At 46.3% G+C, this 23,628-nt stretch overlaps 7 protein-coding genes across 7 annotated transcripts; 2 read left to right on the forward strand and 5 right to left on the reverse strand.

Annotated features, from left to right (window-relative positions):
* Positions 1-151: 151 nt before the first annotated feature.
* Positions 152-1,169, forward strand: L199_007674 (uncharacterized protein; the record flags this gene model as incomplete). Its single annotated transcript, XM_064893363.1, has 4 exons — positions 152-251; positions 308-640; positions 721-783; positions 856-1,169. 4 exons carry the CDS (start codon positions 152-154, stop codon positions 1,167-1,169), a joined length of 810 nt encoding a protein of 269 aa, XP_064749435.1.
* Positions 1,170-1,996: 827 nt separating this feature from the next.
* Positions 1,997-8,842, reverse strand: L199_007675 (uncharacterized protein; the record flags this gene model as incomplete). The annotated part of the gene is made up of 7 exons (XM_064893364.1): positions 1,997-2,404; positions 2,507-2,554; positions 2,611-6,207; positions 6,266-6,551; positions 6,602-8,194; positions 8,269-8,674; positions 8,740-8,842. 7 exons carry the CDS (start codon positions 8,840-8,842, stop codon positions 1,997-1,999), a joined length of 6,441 nt encoding a protein of 2,146 aa, XP_064749436.1.
* A 1,779-nt stretch (positions 8,843-10,621) lies between these two features.
* On the forward strand, positions 10,622-11,740 carry L199_007676 (uncharacterized protein; the record flags this gene model as incomplete). Its single annotated transcript, XM_064893365.1, has 6 exons — positions 10,622-10,766; positions 10,865-11,001; positions 11,082-11,183; positions 11,265-11,284; positions 11,358-11,449; positions 11,559-11,740. 6 exons carry the CDS (start codon positions 10,622-10,624, stop codon positions 11,738-11,740), a joined length of 678 nt encoding a protein of 225 aa, XP_064749437.1.
* A 238-nt stretch (positions 11,741-11,978) lies between these two features.
* Positions 11,979-13,092, reverse strand: L199_007677 (uncharacterized protein; the record flags this gene model as incomplete). The annotated part of the gene is made up of 6 exons (XM_064893366.1): positions 11,979-12,097; positions 12,185-12,260; positions 12,343-12,434; positions 12,524-12,577; positions 12,662-12,807; positions 12,914-13,092. The coding sequence occupies 6 exons, from the start codon at positions 13,090-13,092 to the stop codon at positions 11,979-11,981; spliced, it is 666 nt and encodes a 221-aa protein (XP_064749438.1).
* Positions 13,093-13,451: 359 nt separating this feature from the next.
* L199_007678 (uncharacterized protein) lies at positions 13,452-15,131 on the reverse strand (the record flags this gene model as incomplete). The annotated part of the gene is made up of 1 exon (XM_064893367.1): positions 13,452-15,131. The coding sequence occupies one exon, from the start codon at positions 15,129-15,131 to the stop codon at positions 13,452-13,454; it is 1,680 nt and encodes a 559-aa protein (XP_064749439.1).
* Positions 15,132-15,510: 379 nt separating this feature from the next.
* On the reverse strand, positions 15,511-17,181 carry L199_007679 (uncharacterized protein; the record flags this gene model as incomplete). The annotated part of the gene is made up of 3 exons (XM_064893368.1): positions 15,511-15,968; positions 16,030-16,587; positions 16,659-17,181. The coding sequence occupies 3 exons, from the start codon at positions 17,179-17,181 to the stop codon at positions 15,511-15,513; spliced, it is 1,539 nt and encodes a 512-aa protein (XP_064749440.1).
* A 3,456-nt stretch (positions 17,182-20,637) lies between these two features.
* L199_007680 (uncharacterized protein) lies at positions 20,638-23,254 on the reverse strand (the record flags this gene model as incomplete). The annotated part of the gene is made up of 4 exons (XM_064893369.1): positions 20,638-22,196; positions 22,251-22,347; positions 22,409-22,668; positions 22,723-23,254. 4 exons carry the CDS (start codon positions 23,252-23,254, stop codon positions 20,638-20,640), a joined length of 2,448 nt encoding a protein of 815 aa, XP_064749441.1.
* Between the last annotated feature and the right edge of the window lie 374 nt (positions 23,255-23,628).

Consider the following 23,628-nt stretch of genomic DNA (forward strand, 5'->3'; position numbering starts at 1 on the left):
TTATGCGCCACGCGAATGCCACATTGCGATTTGGTACACTGAAATTTCGACAATACCTAGTGGGATTCACCGAGTTCATATTCAACATTCATTCATCCATGCTCCTGCTTCTATGCACATCAAACTATCTGTAACTCAGATCAACGCCAAAATGTCAAACCTTCTCCCTTTCTCCAACGTTCTCAGAAATGCACCTCTGAGCTTTGCGTCCAGGACTATCTGCTCAAGGGGTTTCCACAGCTCTCCATTGGGTACGTCCATCTTCTCCCCATCAAATACTTATCGCGCTAATGTCCAACATTTATAGCCCTTCGTAAAGCCAGATCATCCCAACCAATCGAAGAAGCCGTAGAAGACGAAGACAGCTTCGACAACGATGATCTATTCTCGACGTCCTCGACCCCCGCGTTAAAATACCAACTTGACAAATCGGCTATCCGACAATCCAACGTATCTACCATCCTAAAACACTCGAAATTACCTTCAAAGGAGAAGAAAATAGATAAAGTCTCCATCCAAGCTTTGAGACAGGTCGTAGCGTGTAGCGAAGCTGAGGAAGCGGCGGAATTGAAAAAGATCGTCAGGGCTTGGAGAGTAGGTGGGTTGAAAGTTAGTAAAACAACGGCGAGGGAGATTGTCGGTGAGTAAATATACCAATCAGCTGCAGTGTTGCAGATTCTGAAAATAGTATGAAGTAGCTGATGGTTTTGGTGTGGATAGGTCGATTGTGTAATCTTGGTAAACCAGGGTTAGCTTCAGAGCTTGTATCAAATAGGATACATTGTGAGTTTCCCGTCCATCGGAATAATATCTTTTGATACAGCCAGGCTGATCATTGAACCATGTGTCCGATAGACGGCCTACCAGACCTGGACCAACCCACACTCCTCAAGCTTCATCACTCCCTCCTATCCTCTTCCCTCCCTCCTCCTAACCTCCCCCCTACCCAACCCGTATCCCCCACACTTGCCCTTCTCCGTCTGACTCTCGCCTCTCAGACAGAGGGATCTACTCCCGAACAGATAACTTCCAATCTCGCCTCATCGCCTAAGGGTAGGACGTGGAAACCCACCAAAGCCATTGAAGGATGGACGAACGAGGTAAAGGAGAAATTGAATGCCGCGGGTGGGGTCTGGGCGGATGCTGCTAAGAAGATACAAATTGTTTAGACAAGTAGTTTATATTGTACAAGTATGCATATCTATCAAAGCTTGTTACATATTCAGCTTGATGAAATGGAGCTGTAATATCATTTAACTATATAGGTTAGTCACGTGTGACAGAGCGAAAAGCGGAGGCGGAGGTGGAACAGGGAAGCAGGCAAGAAGAGATGAAGAAGGGGGAGGAGGAAGAGACGAAGCAGGGAGAACATCGATAATGCAGGTGTGAAGGGCAGAGCGGTGACAAGGAGGCGAATGCAAGGCGATGGGAGGCATACAGGAAGTCAATGGGACCCAGCACGACAAGAAGGAGGGGTAAAGGTGGAATAGAGATAGTGGACGCGAAAGAGGAACGAAATGCCTAATTTCAGCCAGACCTAAATATACCTAATTTCTCATTGCTTCCTCATCCACCTTATTGTAAACCATCCAACAATGGCACACCATTGTTGGAAAGTGGCATGAAAATATCTTATGTTTTGCAGGAGTTCAGAGGTATTTTACAGGAAGATGGTGCAAAGGAACGCCTTTCATATCTAAAACTACAAGAAGATGCGCGCGAAACTCATAAGCGCTGACCCTCTTTATGCACACTTTCCTCTCCAGTCAGTTCGTACTCCGTTGACACGTAAAGTATATATGGAGAAGGTAGAAAGAACTTGTGTATGTGTGATCCAATGATGTTGACATGTGATGCATCTATATTTACAAAAAAGAAAGCAAACAACCTATAAATGAAATACCAGAACCTATAACAAATCCAAGAAAGAACGAACATTCATCCATATCCTATATAACAGTAAATCAAACCATTATACCTTTTCAACCTCGGCCGACTAAGCTGAAGCAGTCACGCTAATGTTCTCTACATCCACACCTTGACTTGATACCTCGAACTCGCTCGTAGCTCTGCTTGAAACCTCGGTGTGAACAGGTTTGATGATGGGAGGAGCGATCCATTGTCTTCGCTCAATACCACCTTGTACAGGCAGGTGTGAGCCGACCATCAAGAATCGATCGACTTCTTCGGCTACCTGTCTACCTTCTCTGATACCCCACACAATGAGCGATTGACCTCGTCGACAATCACCGGATGCGAACACTCCAGGAGTGGAGGTGGAGTATCCACCGTTGGGGGTCTTAGCATTTCCTCGGGGATCCAACTCGACACCGAGAGCGAGCATGATTTCCTTCTGAGGTCCAAGGAAACCCATGGAGAGGAGACAAAGCTGAGCGGGGTATGTCTAAACGTATCGCAGATCGGGTCAGTTCACGATCGAATGAATGTGTGATTGTGGCACTTGAAGGAAGTCGGCTTCATGTCACACAAGGTACGGAATACTCACCTTCTCGGATCCTGGGATCTTCTCCATGCTCCATTTACCAGCAGTGTTCTGTCCAGACACGGTCAGCTCGCGTCTTGAAGCATCGAATGTGGCACTTTACTTACAGTCCATTCAACTTTGACGGTATCGATTCCGGTCAACTTCCCTTCGTCATCTTTGTTGAATTTTACCGAAGAAACACAGTATTGACGTGGATCAGTTCCGAAAATCGATATTGATTCAGAATGTGCGTAATCCACTTTATAGCAGCGGTTGAATGTGGGCCAGGGGTTGTCTGCGGACCTCGTTGGAGGTGGTTGAGGCAAAAGCTCGAAGTTTGTGACGGTTTTAGCCCCTTGACGGATAGCGGTACCAAGACAATCATTTCCGGTGTCACCTCCACCGATGACGACGACGTCCAAGCCCTTAGCAGAGATGTAGCCCGGTGTATCCTCTCCAAGTGCCTGAGTAGGATTACCGGTCCAAGCTTGAAGAGCCTTGGTAGCTGGAGGTAAGAAGTTCATGGCTTGGTGAATTCCTTCGGCATCTCGTCCAGGTAGGTTGATGTCCCTAGCGTTGGTGGCACCAACAGCCAAAATCAGAGCGTCGTGTTGAGCTTTAAGATCGAGAGGATCGTAGTTGGGGTCATTACCGACGTTGGCGTTGGTTACAAAGTTGACACCTTCGGCAGCCATCAAGTCAACTCTTCGTTGGACAATCGCCTTGTCGAGCTTCATGTTGGGGATACCGTACATTAACAATCCACCAATTCGATCTTGTCTCTCGTATACAGTGACAGTATGACCCGCTCTGTTGAGTTGATCGGCAGCAGCCAGACCAGCAGGCCCAGAACCGATAATAGCTACCTTTTTGCCAGTTCGATGTTGAGGTGGATTAGGAACCATCCAACCCATTTCGAAACCTTTATCGATGATGGCACATTCGATCGACTTGATACCGACAGGTTGCTCGTTGATACCCAATACACAAGCTGATTCACATGGGGCGGGACATACTCGACCGGTGAATTCTGGGAAATTGTTGGTTTTGAGTAATCGGTTCAAGGCATCTTGCCATCGTCCTTCGAATACCATAGTATTCCATTTAGGAATGACGTTGGCGATGGGACAACCGGTGTCGGATTGACAGAAGGGAATACCACAGTCCATACATCTAGCGGATTGGTATTTCAACTCCCCCTTGGTGAGTCGAGTGGAGATCTCCTTCCAATCCTTGACTCTCTTTCGAGGTGGTCGGTAAGCTTCGTTGAGTCGCTTGTACTTCATGAATCCTCGGGTCTTGTCTACCTTGGCGAGCTTCTCTTTGGAAGTAGCATCGTCCACCATGGCATCTTCGACGTCGACAATGGAAGGTTCAGCAGGTTTGGGTTTGGGCGAAGCGGTAGGAGTGACGAGTTGAGAAGTAGAGACGGTAAGAGCGTTGGCATCTCGAGGGAGAATAGGGTCGAAGCCAGTAGCGACGAGATCGACTTGAGAAGCGGTGGTAGATGGGATGAGATCGATGACGGATTGTCGTTTCTTCTCCTCGGCCGCTCGAGCAGCTTCCTCTTCGAGTACCCGCTTGTAGTCGAGAGGCATGACTCTGACGAACATGGGCAAGAAGTGGTGGAAGTTTCGCAAGACTCGATCGGCAATTTCTGAACCGGTGTAGTGTCGGTGATCCTCGATGAGACTTCGGAGTTCAGCGACTTCTTGAGGATCAGAGACAGGTCCGAGTTCGACGGTACCGCTGTTGACTTTAGGGGCGAAAGAGTGCGCCATGTCAAGGACATAGGCGATACCACCAGACATACCAGCGGCAAAGTTTCGACCTGTAAGACCGAGAACGACGACTCTTCCACCAGTCATGTATTCACAACCGTGATCACCGGTACCTTCGACAACAAGGGTAGCACCGGAGTTTCTGACGGCGAATCGCTCGGCAGCAATACCTCGGATGAAACCCTGCCCGGAAGTTGCACCGAAGAAACAGACATTACCGATAATGATGTTCTCTTCGGCTTTGAAGGGGGATGATTTAGGTGGGTAGACGATCAATCGACCACCTGACAGACCCTTACCGACATAATCGTTGGCGTCACCTTCAAGTTCGATAGTGATACCTGGGGCGAGGAAAGCACCGAGAGATTGACCAGCAGAACCCTTCATGTTGATGTGGATGGTATCTCTTGGTAAACCAGCTTCTCCGTATCGTTTGGATACATGGTAAGAGAGGGTGGTACCCAAGGCTCGATCGGTGTTGACTACATCACAGTCGATGGTGACAGGAAGACCCTTTTGGAGAGCAGGTTCAGCCTCGTCGATAAACTTGTTATCAAGTCTAACGTAGAGCTTGTGGTCCTGAGCTCGGACTTTGTAGGTGGCAACATCGGTTCGGAGCAGGTGAGCAGGCTTGAGGATAGGTGACAAGTCGAGGAGAGCGGTTTTGGGAGTTCGCAAAGACTCGTCAACCATGAGCATATCAGCTCGACCAACCATTTCGTTGATAGTTCTGAAACCGAGTTTGGCCATGATACTTCGCAACTCTTCAATGACGTAGTAGAAGAAGTTAATGACTTGTTCGGGTTGACCAGCGAATTTAGCTCGGAGAGCTGGATCTTGAGTGGCGATACCAACGGGACAGGTGTTCTTGTGACAAGCTTTCATCATGATACAACCCATGGCGATAAGGGGTGTAGTAGCGAAACCCCATTCTTCAGCACCGAGCAGAGTGGCAATGGCGATATCTCGACCGGTTCTAATTTGACCATCGGTTTGAACGGTAACTCTACCTCGCAAGTTGTTAAGCACCAAAGTTTGATGGGTCTCGGCAAGACCAAGTTCCCAAGGAAGACCAGCGTACTTGATGGAGGTCCACTTGGCTGCACCGGTACCACCATCGTGACCGGAGATAGTGATGTGATCGGCTTTGGCTTTAGCTACACCACTGGCAACGATACCGACACCAACTTCAGATACAAGTTTGACGGAGACACGAGCTCTAGGGTTAGAAGCTTTGAGATCGTAGATAAGTTGTTTCAAATCTTCGATAGAGTAGATATCGTGGTGGGGTGGAGGAGAGACAAGGGTTACACCAGGAGTGGAGTGTCGAGTTCGACCAATAGAAGCGGAGACTTTGTGTCCTGGAAGTTCACCACCTTCTCCAGGCTTGGCACCTTGAGCCATCTTGATTTGTAATTCATCGGAATCGGCAAGGTAGTTGGAGGTAACACCGAATCGACCAGATGCAACTTGCTTGATAGCAGATCGTCGAGAATCCCAAACAGGTTTGAGCTCCATGGCATGGGTGAAAGGTTGTCCATCGGCATCGGCTCCAGGTCCGGGGATAGGGAGAGACCTTTCAGCATCTTCACCACCTTCACCAGTGTTGGATTTACCACCAAGTCGGTTCATAGCCACAGCAAGGGTGGTGTGCGCTTCCATAGAGATGGAACCGTAAGACATGGCACCGGTGACACATCTTCGCACAATCTCGTTCCAAGGTTCAACTTGTTCAATGGGGACGGAAGTACCGTTATCAAAGTTGAACTCGAGGAGACCTCGGAGGGTACCTCGTTTGATGGACTCTCGAGAGTTCTTGGAGTAGCTATCATAGGCATTTTGGTTCTTTTGCCTGACAGCATCTTGGAGTTGAGCAATAGAGACGGGATCGTTGATTCGCATCTCTGAACCTTGTCGGTAGTGGTATTCACCGCTCTCGGGCTGAGAGGCAAGTCAGCTAGAGTACTATCAGATTATGAGGAACTTCGTAACCACTCACCATACCAGGAACGGTGATGGTCTCTCTTGATGGCCAAGCTCTCTCGTGGAACTCGAAAGCATCCATAGCGAGAAGTTCGAAGGTAGCACCTTGGACCCTCGAAGCGGTACCGATGAAGCATTCAGATACGACTTCCTCGTGAAGACCGAGAATCTCGAAGAGCTGAGCACCCTTGTATGAGGCAAGAGTGGATACACCCATCTTAGAGAGGACCTTGAGCATACCCTCGGCCATAGCTTTCATGTAGTTCTCGACAAGTTTATCGGCGGTTTGACCGTCCTTGGCTCTGTATTTCAGATCAGCTTATGAATATAGGCTTAGACAGCAGTCACTTACAATCCTTCCGAAGCAACCTTGTGAATCATCTCCATGATCAACCAAGGGCAGATGGCATCTGCACCATAACCAACCAACACACACATGTGGTGTACTTCTCTAGCTTCGCCGGTCTCGATCATGATCGCTACTTGAGATCGCTTTCTTTGTTGGACGAGGTAATGGTGAACACCACCAACAGCAAGGATGGCAGAAAGAGCGACTCTATCGTGCCCAACAGCTCTGTCGGAAAGGATGATCGTTCTGAATCCGGCGTTGACGGCGTTGATAGCTTCTTGTCTGACTCTGTTAAGAGCGTTTCTGTAACCTGGAAGACCTTCTCCCTTCTCAAAAGTGATGTCGATGGTAATGGATGGCCAATCGGAGTTAGATACTTTCATGTGCTTGAGAGCGTTCATCTCTTGAATAGTGAGAACAGGGGTTTTGAGGTGGAGTCGGTGTAATTGTTTTGGTTGAATCTCGAGCAAGTTACCCTCGATACCAACCATGGTCTCCAAAGACATGACGATCGATTCTCTGATAGGGTCGATAGGGGGATTGGTGACTTGAGCGAACAACTGTCTGAAGTAGTCGTAGACGGTTCTTGGGGTAGTAGACATACAGGCAAGCGCAGCATCGTTACCCATGGATCCCAAAGCTTCGTGACCTTCTTGTACCATAGGAAGCATGAGCATACTGAGTTGTTCGATGGTATAACCGAAAGCGAGTAATTTAGGATCGGTACTGAGAGGGGTGTCATCGATCTTAACTGAGATATCTTCGAATCGTTGAACTCTTCTAACTACTTCGGGAAGTCTCATGACCTGGGATTCAACCCATGCACCGAAGGGTTGCCTCTTAGCGGTGGTGAGCTTGAGTTCTCTGTCATCGACAATTCTACCTTCTTTAGTGTCGACAAGCAACATCCTACCAGGCTTCAATCGGCCTTTTTGAATAATCTTCTCGGGTTCGATAGTGATAGTTCCTACTTCCGAGGCACACACCATGATATCATCGGAGGTGACGACGAATCTACAAGGTCTAAGACCGTTTCTATCGAGATTGGCACCGCAGTATCGACCATCTGAGAAAGTGAAGAGAGCAGGTCCATCCCAAGGTTCCATCAAGGATGAAGCCCAAGCGTAGAAGGCTTTCTTCTCAGGTTCCATCAAGTCATTGTTCTGCCATGCTTCGGGAACAAGCATCATAACAGCTTCAGGTAAGGTCAAAATACCATTGACAACTAACAATTCAAGTACGTTGTCGAACGCGGCAGAATCGGAACCACCAGTTTCGACAATAGGGTAAAGAAGATCGAGATCATCACCGAATTTCTCAGACTTGAGATTTCCTTCTCTAGCTCTCATCCAGTTCTTGTTTCCTCTTACAGTGTTGATCTCACCGTTGTGAGCGGCCCATCTCATAGGTTGGGCTCGATCCCAGGATGGGAAGGTGTTGGTGGAGAATCGAGAGTGGACAAGGGCAAAGTGGGAAGCGTAAAGAGCGTGATTGAGATCATGGTAGTAATTGTAGACTTGGACGGGGGAAAGTTGACCTTTGTAGATGATGTTGGAGGGGGTAAGGGAACAGATATAGAATCCGTTCTTGAGACCACTATAGATGATAATCAGTAAAAGTCAATCGATCGATCGGATCTACACCACCATGAGGGGGGATTTGCCACTTACATTCTGTGAGTAGCCTGTTTTCTCAATACGTAGAGCTGTCTCTCAAATCGTCTCTCATCAAAGTGACCCTCCTGACTATCTTGTCCTGGACCGTAATGCTCCTCGAGTACGACGAAAGGCTGTAAGATCTTAGGTTCTTTGCTCTTGGAAGCGGGACCAAGGATGGAATTGTCGGTAGGGACTTCTCTCCAGCCGAGAACTCTTAATCCGAGAGGTCTAGCAATATCCTCAAAAGTAGCTTGTTGAGCGGCAAACTCCTCTTTGGAGAAGAAGACATTTCCCACAGCATAGGTTCCCTCAGCAGGGAGCTTGGAGGGGAAAGAGTGGGCTGATTCTCGTACAAAGAAATCATGGGGAATACCAGTCATTACACCAGCACCATCACCATCTCGGGCATCCGCACCGGCTAATCAACACACATGGCGAATTAGCTCTGCGCCCCGTCAAGCGTAAAATGACTTGGTGACTCACTGGCCCCTCGATGGGTCATATTACAGAGGATGTTCCTCGCATCGCTTACAATCTTGTGAGCTGCATGTCCTTTGATGTGACAGATAAACCCGACACCACACATATCGCGGCGCCGGCTCAGGTGATAAGAACTATAAATAACAGTGGTGAATTAGCTTGCATCTTCTACTGTGATCGATGTATTGCTGTGAATTTGCCACGCACAGATGAAAGGGGGTTTTGAGGCTGTTTTGGAAAGTTTTGTTGAAAAAGAGATAGGAAAAATCGGCCTTTGCGTCCTTTCTATCCGTATGAGTTGTGATCTGAAACGATCCTTTTTATATCTATGCTCCTTTTGTATACGATCGGATCGAGAATCAATTATCTATCAATGGTAAGAAAGAAGCTTCTGATGGTGATGATGATGATAAGTCTAAGAGAAAAGAAGCATCAAAAAAAAGTGTGTATGGAAAAAAGTGATACCTTGTCTGCAGTATGGGAAAAACAACTCTCCTCGTATTGCCGTACGCACCCAAGTTGGGAGTGCTCGTACTCCGGCGATAAAAATCCATTTCCAGTATATTTCCACCAACCAGATTCACTGGGTTGCATGGCCACATGGCAATAACATGGCTCCCACCATCGGAATACACTTCCAAACCACCAGCGTAGATGAGGGGCCCGTATGAAAGAGCGATGTGATTGGTTGAAAAGTCGAGATCGCACAGAGATAAGGAATTGGGTTCAGGGTCTACCTGTTTTTGCCGGTTTAGCAGAGTGCCCCGAAATGCCATGAATTGATTGGCCATCTGCATTTGGTGCATCGGTGCATCCCCCACTCCACTCCCGCCCCCGATCATCTCGGTCCGAAGGAACAAGGGCAGATTCACAGTTGAATTACCAAATACTTCAACCTTGGCGTGTCGCGTTTCTCCGACTTGCTTGACTCGAACTTAAGAGCTCCTCATCTGCATGCACCTTTCGTGGTGAGACCAGATAGACAAAAAGAGGCCGCGATAGGAGACTGAGCTGGGTCATCCAAAGCTTTTCAATTTTTGAATTGGAAGGATCAACCTCGTTGCTGCAGGCAATCCAGTAACATCAAAGACAATGCTCGTCCATGCACGGACACCAAGCGTGGGAATCGCATGCTTAGCGTGATCACCAAGCGCGATGAGCATTGACTGGTAGGTAACTCCTTCATTGCGTTGTGAACTTGACTCATAAAGCTACAGAAGATGATGGGTCTAAAAGCTGATGAGTCAAGTGACGCGGATTCTTATATCTCATGTACTGACCTGTCGGGCCACTCACAAGCAGTCGATAGATGGTATAGAAGGACTCGGACCTTCTCGAACGCCTGCCAAGAGCTATCCTTCCCTCGTCGTCAAGGAGAACCTCAATATGACTTGCCTTGGTGTTTCGATTCATCATTGTGCCTTTGTTACTGATTTACCGTCTATTATTACTCGACAACTGATGTTCTGAGCGATTCTAGCCGATCCTTCCAGTGTACTAAGCTACTGGTATTTAGTGCAGTTACCATGGAGAAATCTGCGGTATCATCATTTTGAATCTGTATCTATTCTCGCATTTTCGTATCCACCCATCTCATCTCTTCTACTTTCCAACCTGGCTTATATAACCATTGCACTCCTTGCCACTTGTCAGTGGACGGTTAACACCTACCCTCACCCTAACCCTCAAACCCGTCTGGTACGGTAGAATCCTAGCAGATAGGCTAATACAATCCTTATAACGAAATTGCATGTACGAGCTGGACTCAAACAACATCCATCTCCCTCTGTCTCGACGACAACTTATCAGAAGAGCAGGCTAGAATACTACCGGAGCTGGACATAACATACAAACAGAGAGAATACATCGGAAGTTAGTCAACAAAATGAAGAAATTAACTATTGCATGGTCATTCCTCGACCTATGTTTATTATCAGCAGGAGTCCTATGTATAGTCTCAGCTATACTATTTTCTCAACCTCAACATTTGATTCTGGCCTTGATCAAGACTCGTATAGATTTCCAGATCAGTGAGTATATCATTATCACCATCATCACCCCTACAATATAGTCATGGTCCTGGTAATTGCGTTTTACTGACCCAGACGAAAATACCTTGATACTATAGTTGGTATCTGCCTTGGCTCGACTTACATATTCGGTACCCTCCTATCCTTACCTGCGATCTTATCATCCGTGGAGAATTCGAAATTGCTCATGACGTTAAATTGGTGGTTGGTGATTCTCGCTTCATTGACATTAGCTGTGAGTTATCTTGAGTCGTCGAACCATCGAGGGGACCGAGAATTGGAAGCTGAGCATGGCTGATATCATACTCACGACAGTTCGGTAGTTACGTCTGGATGTTCTCATTACAACAAATATCAGAGTTTTTCGAGATCTGGTCAGAGCAAAGTGAAAATGTCCAACAGACTATACAAGATCAAGTGAGTGAGATTTTCTTCTATCGGTGTCATCCATATCCTTCCAAGTATGCTAATCTGACTTGGAACGGTTCTCTCTTTCAGTTCTCATGTTGTGGTTATTAGTGAGTGACCTGTCATTCGCAGCCTCATCCTGGGAAGATACCGAGCAACTAATGAGATGGTGATACACATCAGCAACGGTACTTCAGCTGGTGGATTAACAACCCAGCTTGGATTCTGTACCGACTCAACCTTCGCAGCCAATCAAACAGGATGCTCATCAAAGAGTAAGTCTTGTTTCGCCCAAACACATCCAAATCAAATTCTCCCAGTGCCAGTCCACGGCAGAGAGAACGAGACATATTAAACTGACTATGAATCACTTTATCCATCCAGTTACATCCGCACAATCACCTGGATCAGATTACACTCTTGAAAACATCTTCACTTCGATATATAGCTTCGAAGTGATCATCGGCTTGTTCTTCCTGGCTACTGTCTGCGTGATCAACGAGAGGAACATCACTGTGAGGTTCAAGAGGATCGATGAAAAGAGGGGTGGTGGGGGATTCGTATAGGCTTCGAGCACTAATCATCCATCACCGTCTAGGTATCTCTTGACTTGCTTACCGGAGCAATTCTACCCAAGCGGGTGAATCGCCTCATACCTTATTTTCTTTAAATATAGTTAAAAATGCATCATAATTCCTATAATACAAAACCAGCTTACACACTAATAAACAGTACTGTACATACAAGCTCATCCAATCCGTCCACTAACCGACCTAGAGGATATGTCCGACGAATGCTATATCCTCACAAGAACCTTACACCCTCTCCGATCTCACCTTTACCTTCCAATAACTGAGCTTTACCCCTTCTCACCAGACTTTCAAGTGCCTTGCGTAGTATCGATGTCGGTAACTCGTAGAATTCTATAGAAATAGTTTACATCAGTACCAAGGAAGTATACATTATCAGTATGATTGATATTTTTGAAATTGCTTGTCAGCCCGACTTACCAGTCGTATGTGACAGGTCTCCATCCGTTATCTCATAAAATGTCATTATACTAGAATTCAAGCCGTTATCCATCACCTACAAGTCAATGACGATGACGATAATCGTGATCAGTCAAATTAATCTCTTTAAGGTGAGTCGTTAAGGAAGGCTGACTCACCCAGGTATATATAAGATCTCCCCATTCTTCAGGTTTTTTCCAATATATCAAAAACTTTGCATCCTGCTTAGGTGGATCCGGAGCAGCTTCGCCTATTTGATTGTCCCATCGATTCACTCAATATACAATTAGCTCTACGCAAACGTATACGTATGCAATACTTTGCAGAGAGGGTACATACCATTCTTTATCATCTCCTGGAATAATCGTCTCATAGAAGGAGGTAACAATCTACCTACGAACGCATAAAACATCAACACCAAAACCAACAAGGACCACACCTTTTTGATGTTGAACGTAGTCAGGGACTTGGACTCACGTTTTATCCTCTTATTCTCAAACACTGCAGGTATCTCAATACTATCCACATTGACCTCGAACACTCTTTCGTATTTCGCCCATTTCAAAACTAATGTTCTCCAAAGTTCTAATTGATGATTCAAAGTAGATGGGTTCGGCTGTAATCTACGGTCCAACGGTCGCTACGTCAGCATGAACAATCTAACACACACACAGATATAAGGAGACAGATGTCCTTAGACCTATGTGAAAGGCGTAGTGATCTACTCACGTGAAGAAAGGCGGGAAACTCCATATAGCAGGAAACTCGAATCCGCTTTCGCTCTTTATAGGTTTCAAAGGTGTATTTATCGTTGAAGTGGGATTACCATTGGAAGATATCTGTGAGTGTGTTTGCGACTGTCCAAGAGGCATGGATGATGATGAAATAGAAAGTTGATTTATCGACATGATACTTGTATATGAATATAGATAACTCAAGTGAAAGATTGTCGATTCTAGTGTTGTAGCAACATCTCTCGTCAAGATGTCGATCACATCTTTGGTTTCATTCAGTGGTGGAGGTAAAGATACTCTCAACACTCTCATACAGTAGACAATCTCAAGTACAGATACATATGAATTCATGCAAATGACACTACCAACTAATCAATTATATCAAATACCAAATACCACCCAATCAAACTCATACATATTCGTGTAGATGCGAGAATGCCATGTATATCAAAAGAAAAGCAACCAACACTGTATAGATGACTGAAATAACTAACCACCATCTCTGCTCAAACAAAGTCCTAACTCTGACTCCTTTAACCTCTCACATCGAAACTCCACAATCCCCTACCTAAAGCTCGACTCAACGAACTCTGCTGTTCTCTTCGTGGTAATGCCACTCCACCTAAAATAGGTTCACCTTCCCATGGACTGCTACCATTGCTTCCTTTACCATCCCTCGTACCACTTCCACCATTATTATTATTATTATTTGTTTCTCTATTGTTAGGTGTGATATTGGCTGATGAGGCATTGTTACCTCCGGTTGTAGCGGATGGTCCATTGCTATTGGAATTTTGTTGTCGAGATGTTGATGAAGAGGTAGATGGATTAGGTGAAACGGCAGTGACTCTTCTGGAAGCCAAGAGCAAATCCCGATTACGTTCAGCTTCAGATTTATTATCCCTTCTTACTCCTGGCCCCGAATCAGACGTCACACCCGCATTGGCATTCCCACCAATCCTATCACGTTCTCTTTCCCTTTGTAATTCCCTCTCACGTTCCAAACCTCTTTTCTCCCTTTCGACCCTATCCATCTCCCTTTCTCTCTCAAGACGCTGGATCTCTTTCTGTCTGAGTCTCTCCCGTTCTTCAAATTCCCAGTCATCCGCATGACGTCCTCCAGCAGTGGCAGTCGGAGGTTTGGCGGCACCAGCTGAAGGACCCATTTCACCGGTCAACGCCATCTTATTCTCAACCATATGTAACATCTTCTCGGTTTTGGATAACATCGCTTCCAGCCATCTTTTACCTTCTCTGAGCTGTTCGCGATGTTCAGTAAGCTCACGTCGACCCATCGAGTAATGACCGTAACCAGTGACGGAACCAGGGTAGAACCGAGAGTCTCGACCAACATCGGGTGAAGCACGTTGGGGAGGGTCGAGAGAAGCTGGTTTGGGAGCAGCAGAAGTTGAGACCGATGGAGAAAGATCACGTCGCAGACCCAAAGTAGAATATCGAGATGGGTTGAGACCCCATGGAGATCCACCAAGAGGATCTCGAGTAGTCGGTCCGTAAACGGAATATCGGTTCGTGGTTGATGCACCAAGGACTGAGGACGAGGGTGATTGACCCAATCGCGACGCGTTGGCAGCAGGAGGGTTAGGCTGTCGTGCTTCGGTGGTAGCCAAGGGAGAGTGGGAGTATCGACTTTCTTTCGCCCGTTCCCTTTCCCGGTCTATACCATGCAGACCCAAAGTAACAGCACTGGGTAATCGAGGATCATCTTCCACTACCTTCCTCTTCACACCGCGAGACTCGCTTTCAGGTGTATCGACATCCATGGCATTTGTATTGGATCTAGAAGCAGGAGTGGAAGTGGTAGATTGAGCAGGAGCAGGTACAAGAGGGGTCTTCTCGCTCGGTCGTTTTTCAGGTGATCGATTCTGACCATTCGACGAAGGAGCCATATTGAGAAGAGCTTCCGCCGCAAGCTGTTGAGCAGATTGTCGAGGTGCAGAGGTGGAGAACGAAGCGCGTCGATCAGATTGAGTTGGATTGGGGGAAGGCACGGGCGGAGCGGAAAATCGTCGATTGGAAGCGTTTGGCGGGTTCAGTTCCATGCGAGAATATTTAGCAGGTGGTATTCGTTCAGTTGATGATGACGAGGAGAGATGCGGAGGAGATCGCTTGGTCAGCTCTAATATCTTCGGAGGAATAGACGAAGGTCGGGAATTGGAATGATAACGAGGAGGCAATGGAATGCTATCCGACATAGTGAAAAGTGTAGAGAGAGAAAGGGCAATAAGAGCCGGAAAGATCAAAAACGGTTAAAAGCGAGAGATGGGACTGTTCTTGACTCATCTCTTGCCACCAAGGGACGTTCCGAGAACAAAAGGTGGAAAGCACGAAGAAAGGAGTCGAATAGAAAGCTGTGAAAGGAGGAAGTCTCAATGACTTCCCCGAGGAAGGAGGGAGACGATAAAGGACGGATGTATCGCCAATCCCAGCATCGCAGCGATTACGATCAAGTTCGCAACGATCGGGAAGAAGGCGGTGTGACTCAATGGACAGAAAGACAAACACGACCAGTAATGAAAGGATGATTCACTGACAAAGAAAGCTTAAGGGAAGATGTATCAGGATAAGCGAAAGTCAACTCACACCTTCACGCTCTTTGGCTTCTCTAGCTTCTCGCTCCTTTTCATCTTTCTCCTTGTCCCTCGCACCGTCGATCCACCATGGCTTCTTCCTGTCTCCGGGAGTGCCGGACGTCATAGTGGCCGTCTGCGGTTTGACGAGATTCCTTCTAGCAAGACCGTACGGGTCCAGTGGGTTGAGCCCCATTCTGTGCTCGGCATGTGGAGGAGCTCGATGTGTGAAAGGAGGGGACGGATGGGACTTCTCGTTCTCAGGTGGTGGTGCGACGTGAGGTGGGGGAGCTACCACGTTCGGCATGGCAGTGGTAGGTGTGGAAGGGGCTATCTCAGTGCCTGCAGAACCATCTCGACTGCCAGGCTGAGCACCAACTGCTGGTACTCTCTTTCTTCGCTTGATGATACTCTTCTTCATAGCGACTGGGCGAGGTACGCCGTGTAATTTGTGATACAGCCCTGAGACATCAGAGCAAATATCAGTGACAAGCGAGAATAGCATACGGAGGCAGACACTCACCACAAGCATTACATTGAGGCCTACCTTCCTCGTCTCTTCTCCAAAGCGGCGTAGTACTAGTTCCACAATTCCTGCAAGTCATCCCAATCGGTGTCGCAGCAAGACCATTAAGTGGAAATTCGCCATCTTTACCATCATCATCAGACATGGGCGAATGCTCGGCTCTGGAACCTCCTTCTGAGCCAGTTCTACTCATGGTACTTGAAGGACCAGCGGGTGAACCTCTATGTTCGCTAGAAGTCGAAAGCGTTCTCGCACCCATACCGATCCCACCCATGAAACCTAATCCCCATGGATTTAGACGATCAAGATTAGGTCGATCCGATACTGGAGGACGAGGTGTAGCCTGTTCCACACCTTCACTTGGACCTGATCCGGAAGCGCTGACCAGTCCAGAGGCGATGGAGTTGTTGAATGTGGGACAACCTTCACACCCTGCTTTGCCACCTGCTCCATTACATCTTCCATCTCCTGGACAAGTACCTGCTGGTGGATGAGCGGCTCTGACGGTCGTGGGGGGAGGTGACGGTAGAGGGGATGCGTGTGCAGGTGCTAAGGCTGGTTTTGGTAACAGACAAGTCAGCCTTAATTTGCTGAATACTGGATGGCGAAGGTGAATGTTCACTCACGTTTCCTCTTTTTAGCAGAAGGAGGAGCATCGTCTAACTCTTCCTTAATCTTCCTAGTGGTACTTCTGGTAATCTTTCTTTTATTCCTATCGTTCCCAGACCCATTCAAAGAGGGAGAATCGATACCCTCATTCTGCGACTGTCTACGTTCTCCATTTTCTGATCCTTCCAATTCATCCCTTTCTTCCGATACTTGTCTTGATGACATTGATCTCGATAACGGCGAGTCCGCCACTGCATCCTCATCTTGTCCACCTCTTTCATTTGAACTATCAAATCCAACTCTCCATCCAGGTCCAGGTGCGAATCTCGATCCCCATCTTTCCCCTCCTGCTCCCGCTCCATTTTCATTCATCCTATCTGATTTCTTATCTTCTTCTGACCTATCTGATCCTCTCGTATCTGATACTCTTGCCGATCTATTATATCCGAATGCACTCGTCGGAGACAATCTCGCGTTGTTGTTGGGTGAATGCACATTCGATTTCGGTCTCGAAGGTGATACAGGTGCTGAATCGGTCATTGTGGGACTATGAAGAGTCAAAACAATGTTAGGGCAAGACAAACATGTTGATAAGATAATAGATTTGATTGGTGGCAAATGAATGATGAGTAATGGAAAAATGAAAATTTGCAATGTTGTGGATGTATGTATGATAGTATGTAAACAAGACGAAGAGGGAATGTTTCACACGGTCTCTTTATATCATCATCATGACTGTTTGCCGCCCCATCAAGGATGATGTCAACACACAGGATGGATGATAACATCACCCTCGGCAGTCTTTATCTATGATTACGTGGTTACGCGGGTTGGAGTTTCAAAGGGAAAAAGAACGAAAGAACGAGAACTGGGCTAAAGTTGGAGAGAGATCGAGCAAGAGAGAGATGGGGAGGGAACTTACCGATTTATGAAGAATGGAGAGAATAGACGTTGAATGGAGAATATCTTGATATGATGGTATTATACTAAAGATCCTTTGAACCTTGTTTACCTTTTTTTCTCTCTCGATGGTGATAGAGAAGTGTATGTATGTAAGGGTAGATTAGGTGCTATAAAGGATCTGTCCTGTATACTGATGTGTTGTGTTGGAGATCTCTGATGTTGACGTTGTTGATCTTGATGTTGTGCCAAAACCGATATACGTGGAGCGTGCGGTGATATTCGGAATACTTTTGTATCGATAAAAAAAGAACCCAAAAAAAAGACCGTATGAATCACTTGATGGTGTGGTATGGATGGTGTTGTCTGTCGTCAAGGTGAAGACTATTGATGAATAACTACAATTATTGAATGCAGATAAGGAAAGATAAATATGGACATGAAATAGATAGATAAGAGAAGAATAGATGTAAGAAACGTGAAAAAGATGTATGGGTGTCTAGAGTTGGTGATTACGAAGTTTTATGAAAAGGGGGGGAATTACTCGTATAATCGAAATTGGCGATTTAAAGACTGATTTGATTAGATCAGCGACAAGTGCAAAGTGGGATTTTCTCTTTGGGTTTGGGTTGTTTCTCTTTTTTATCTCGCTTGTTGATTACCAGTTTGGGCGGTGCTACCAAATCGAAACCCTGAAAAGGATCCAAGATAGACAAATTCCGTAAAACCAAATCAAATCACACATTGATTTCGGCACGCGCGGTACCAACAAGCTTGGGCAGTGTTAAAACTAGCTTCTCAAATTGTAATCTCGGTGAGATGGTATGGTGAGATTCGATGTGATGATGGAGTGGATATAGCAAACTGAAGAGTTGGATGAGGGTCTTCTTCTTGTCCGGGAGCCGGCGAACCGTACTTGTTTGATGGGTCTGAGCGATGATAATCCACACAGCTAAGATGATAAAACCTTCCGATCGTAGATTTCAACCTCGGTCTTCCCGGTAACACAAGTCTGAGTAAGATCACTACAGGCTGTATCTTCAGCGGTGTTTAAATATGCAGGTGGAAAGAGATGCACAATGAGGTGGTGAGAAGAAGGAGATAAAAACGATGAGATGAGATTGAAAGGAATCCCGTTCTCAAAGGAAGTGACGATACAGTAGATTAGTTTGATAAGTCAAAATGCACAGTCTCGTCATCTCCTCTCAAATCAAGTACACATCATCTGATCTCATCGTACATACATACAGTAAACTCAACGATTACGCCTGCGCAACGAGTGTGCATACGAGTACAGGACTGCGGTCAAATGCCTCAGAATGATAAAGGAAATCGCCACTTTTGATCTTGATAAAAGAATTTCCTATCCCGTTCCGTTTGGGTCTACTCATAATTCAGGGACGGAGATGTACGCATGATGATTTTATCACCTATCATATCTATCAATGTGGCACTTTTCCCACTTCCTTATCGGTCGTTTATTGCCGATACGCATGATTGTACGCTGAGATCGCAATCCGTTATAACGGAGGGGAGGGTGGGTGTGATACGTGCTGTTGTTTTACACCTCTGCACTGAAGAACATGTCATAACAATCAGTGGAAACAGCATTGACCAAGGATTGACAATACATATGTATATATCCAAACTCATCGGATGACCAAAAATCCGTCTAATACGCGTTATCTGATTGGCTAAGCTTAATTAACAACACGACGTGTTCGTACGCTTCCTACCCTTGCAACGCATCCAGGTCTAGCCTCACCCGACGAGCTCCACTAGCATTGCTTAAGATTAGAACAATTGTGAAGCAGCGAGTAGTACTCGTACGGTCCGTTTTCCCGTATTCGACCGATGAAAGTCCTATTTTCTCACACACGTGCCTTTCCACCCAATCTCATCTCATCTCATCTCATCGCGATATGCGATTATGCGGTCTCATCCGATCTAGGTTTTCTAATCCCACGTCAGGTAACTTGACCAATTCCACCGTCGGGCGTTCGTACGTATTGCTTACAGTATTTATCTTCAAAAAACTAATATTTTTTGTGTGTTATAAAATGAGCATCCTGCCATCTTGATCTGTGCTTGGTGCTTGGTGCTTGATATGCGAACGACCCATAGATCATTCCAGCAAAAAAAACAGAGTAATCGGTCAATCAGGTACCAATCACCTCTCTCAGGGTAATAATCATTATCTTCTTCCTTCAGAATTACTTTATCAGGCATTTTTACGACTAAGTAGTTCCAATCCGGTGAATGGCCATTTGCGATTTTTACGGATCATACATGACATGGTATTGCGAGCATTCGATGAGCGAAATTGCTTAGAGGACTTGGCAACTCATTTGCATGAACAGAGCATCTTCCATGGTGTAGAAAGTAGACCATGTATGTTTAGGAGTAAAGGGTAAATTGCAAATCCGATAACTCACGAGATGATATGATATGACGCTTCTTCGATACCAAGGCCGAGGCGGCTAAGAAATCGAAAGTCGATGTTTTTCGGCCGAGCGCGTCCTATCAATGATGGTAACATGTGGAATCAACAATCTCCGCGCTATTTTCAGATATCGGGTCCATGTTGATACTCATCTTCTGCAATTTGGTGGAGCAAGAAAGCAGCTAACTCAATCACAGAAAAGAATAACATATCGCTAAATTCTCAATTAGTGCATTTTCGAACAGTTCTCGACTTAACGTTATATATCTGGAAAGTGTAACTCCATGTGATGAGTTGTTAAGGGTTATCGACCATATTGAATCATTACCAAAGAGAATTACATGATGTGTCGTTAACCTTAGTGTCGTGTCTTTCATAAAAGTCAAAACAGTTATTTGACGTGTGTTTCTCGTAAAATAGATCTCAAGAAAAGATCCAAAACCGAATTCTCCAAATCAAAGATACAACTATATACGCGTAAAGTACAGTACAAGGACAAGCTATTCGACTTAAGAAGAAGAAGGGATCGAAGATTTGACGAAGTTTATCAATGACACACACGAAAGAACAACTAAAGAACCAAGAAATGTCAATTTCACGCCAGTCCACCGCCCCACTGTGTCTTCGGACTCCTTGCTCATGTCGTGATGTCCTCATGCCGCTAACCCAAGCCCTGCACTCAATCCGACATTCCTGCTAATCTGATTGTTGTCCGAGGGCTGGAGGACGGGACGATGGGAGTAGGAGCGCGGTGTCGTCAAAGGCGTATGTGAAGGATGATGATATTGGAACTCAGTTCTCGTAAGAGCTGATCCGCTGTAATCTCCGTTCGAGGGACCTCGATGTTGGTTTGCATAAGGATGGTGAACCACTTGATCTTTGTTGGGCTGGAGCTGCTTTACATACTCATCGGCTCTCTCATCCTTTAACTTGTTGATCGGACTTACAGCTAAGAAAGAAGGTTGTTTTGGTACCGTAGGCAGTTCGCCTCGACCGAATACATGTGGTTGAGGGGTTGGTGGAGGAAGCCGAGAGTGGGTTCGGCAGTAGGTGGCTATGTCTGATAAAGTCCGAGTCGAAGATGGTGGATGGGATGGCTGTTGAACATAAGTTTTGAGCGGCACGGGGGGTGGTAGCATGCTACCTGTCGCTCGTGCCGGAAGACGAGGTATATTTTCTTGTCCAGGCTCTGAAGAAGTGCTTGGCTGAACGAACGGCCTGACAGTAGTGGTGATTGGTGCTTGAGTAGGTACGTATGGGATAGGGTGAGCCTTCATAGGCTCAGAGGCTGGAGGTATAGCTGGTTTCGATGCTACTGTGACAGGGATCTGATGATGAGATTGAGGGATCTTCAGGCCGTGAGAAGGATTGGGCGCATTCTGAGGTCGACCATCGATTGATGCACCAGCGTAAGGGAAGTAAGGATGGTGTTGAGATTTAGAAGTTTGCTTGGATGACTGATGAGATATCCGTGAAGATTCAGATTGAGGCTTCAAGGTATGTTGCAGAGGATGATCATGTGGTAGTTTCCATCTTTTCTTCTCTGTAATCCCTCTCAGATCCCTCTCAGAATTCTCGTACTCCCACCTGACTCTTTGGTCCTGCTCTTTTCTTGTCTTCTCGACCCTTTCTCGCTCTCGTCTCACCCTCTCAGCTTCCTGTCTTCTAAGTCCTTCTTCTTTCACCCTTTTAATCGTTTCCAACCCCAACCTTTCCAGTTCAGCTCTATGACATTCTTTTCTTTCTCGAATCTCCACCTCCTCTCGCTGCCTCTCAATCAACTCTTGCTCATCCCTAGCTCTATCTTTTCTCCTCTTCTCCTCTCTGATATCACGTCCTGCTTTGTCGTCTCTGTCTACTTGACTCAGAGTTCGCACAGACGAAGGTGGCTGGTTCATCTTGTTTCGTTTACTCCTGGATATCTCACTAGATCCAGTCGGCCAGCTTGATGGATTGGTAACACCAGGTGGCGGTAGTCTGCTGAACGAGCGATACGAGAATTGACTTCTTGCAGCCTGAGTTGGCCGATCATGGCGGTGAGAGTGTGGTTGAGAGCGATCGTACCTTTTTGACTGGACCTGAACTGGATTGAAAGATTGGCGTGGTCGATAGTTCTTTTCCCAAACAAAGTTGTCAACGTCTGCATCGTTTGTCGAGAAGTACTGCTGACTAACCTCAAGTTGCAGGAACTCGTTTTCATTGAAGGGTTTTACTGATAATCTCTAGTCAGATATTTGTATGGACTGATCTGAACTCGACAACTCACCTGATTCACGTCTAGCTTTTGCTTTTGGTTTGGTGAGATGAATAGGTTTCGAGGCCTTACCATTCAGAAGAAAACCCGGTTTCTTCGAAGGATCCATCTAAACTCTGGCGTCAGTCACAACAGCCAAAAACTCGAGTAGAATGGCCATGCCCACTCACGGTCAATCTTTCGGTCTTCGAATGGACATTTCTCGGTTTATAGTCATCTGCTGCCTGTAAAGCCGGCAAGACCTTTCGCTTCTTCTTGATCTGCTTTTCACCATTCTGGTTTATAGACTCCTCCAAAGAAGGTGTCTCTTCGGGAGCGGCTGGCCGCTTGCGTCTACTGGTCCTACGGGGAGGAGGTGAAGAATCACGTTCAACTTCAAGCTTGACTATAGATGCTTGTTCCCTTCGACGAAGCTTCCGAGCCAATTTCCCTACAGACGGTATTTAGTAGGATTTTTCGACACAAGGAATGAAACGGTACCTACGTTGGGCAACTTCGTTATCCTCTTCACGAATGTGGTCAGTCTTTAGTAAAGGAGCGGTGCTCAAGGTCTTTCGGTCGGATCTGGATGCAAGAGGTGGGATATAAGACTCAGGAAGTGAGACATCTGGTTGGCGGCTCGTCATGACTTCTTCATCTGGGTATGTGTAGGAGGCGTATTGCCTTCTTGATGGGTTAGAAGATATAGGGAGATGTCGCAGTACAGAGGGATTGTTCTCCTTGTCATCGTTCTGTTGAATATACGTAGCTCTACCTCCATCACCACCACCACCTGAATTCTGCGTGAGGTGTCTGTTTGGTTGGCTGTGTCGATCATGCATCGTTTGATGTTGCGCGGTATACCTGTCAGCCTGCTCATGCTGCTGCAGGCCCATCACTCTCGCAAAATAGCTTTTACCGTGATGAGCATGTTCTTCCAGGTATGGTCGGACAGAAGCGAGGTACCGCTGGATATGGTGATTAGGGGAATGGTGACGTTGAATTGGAATAGATCGGATGGGAGGATTGGTCGACATGATATGGTGAGAAGTGCAAGGATCAAGGTTGGATAGTGGAACAGAGGTGTAGTGATGATCAAGAGAGAGAGAGCATGGTTGGGCTCTGAGGTATATATGTATGAGAGAAGGGGAAGAAGAGAAGATATGAATATAAAGGCAAGATTGAAACTTGAGGAGGCAATGATTGATAACTTTGTAGATAACGATCAAACGTGGACGTGATGGTGAACATTTAATTCCTAATCAGCGGGTGATCGGTTGTGCCTGAGTGTTGTATTGCCGATTAGGAAGTGCGGTTACCGCCGCACCACCACTCACGAGTACTCATACTGTTCATAGCCGGGTACGTGCAAGTTGTTTTTACCTTTTCATCATTCACCTCTTCAACTTTT

Source organism: Kwoniella botswanensis, chromosome 2 (genome assembly GCF_036426115.1).
Source record: "Kwoniella botswanensis chromosome 2, complete sequence".
NCBI lineage: Eukaryota > Fungi > Basidiomycota > Tremellomycetes > Tremellales > Cryptococcaceae > Kwoniella > Kwoniella botswanensis.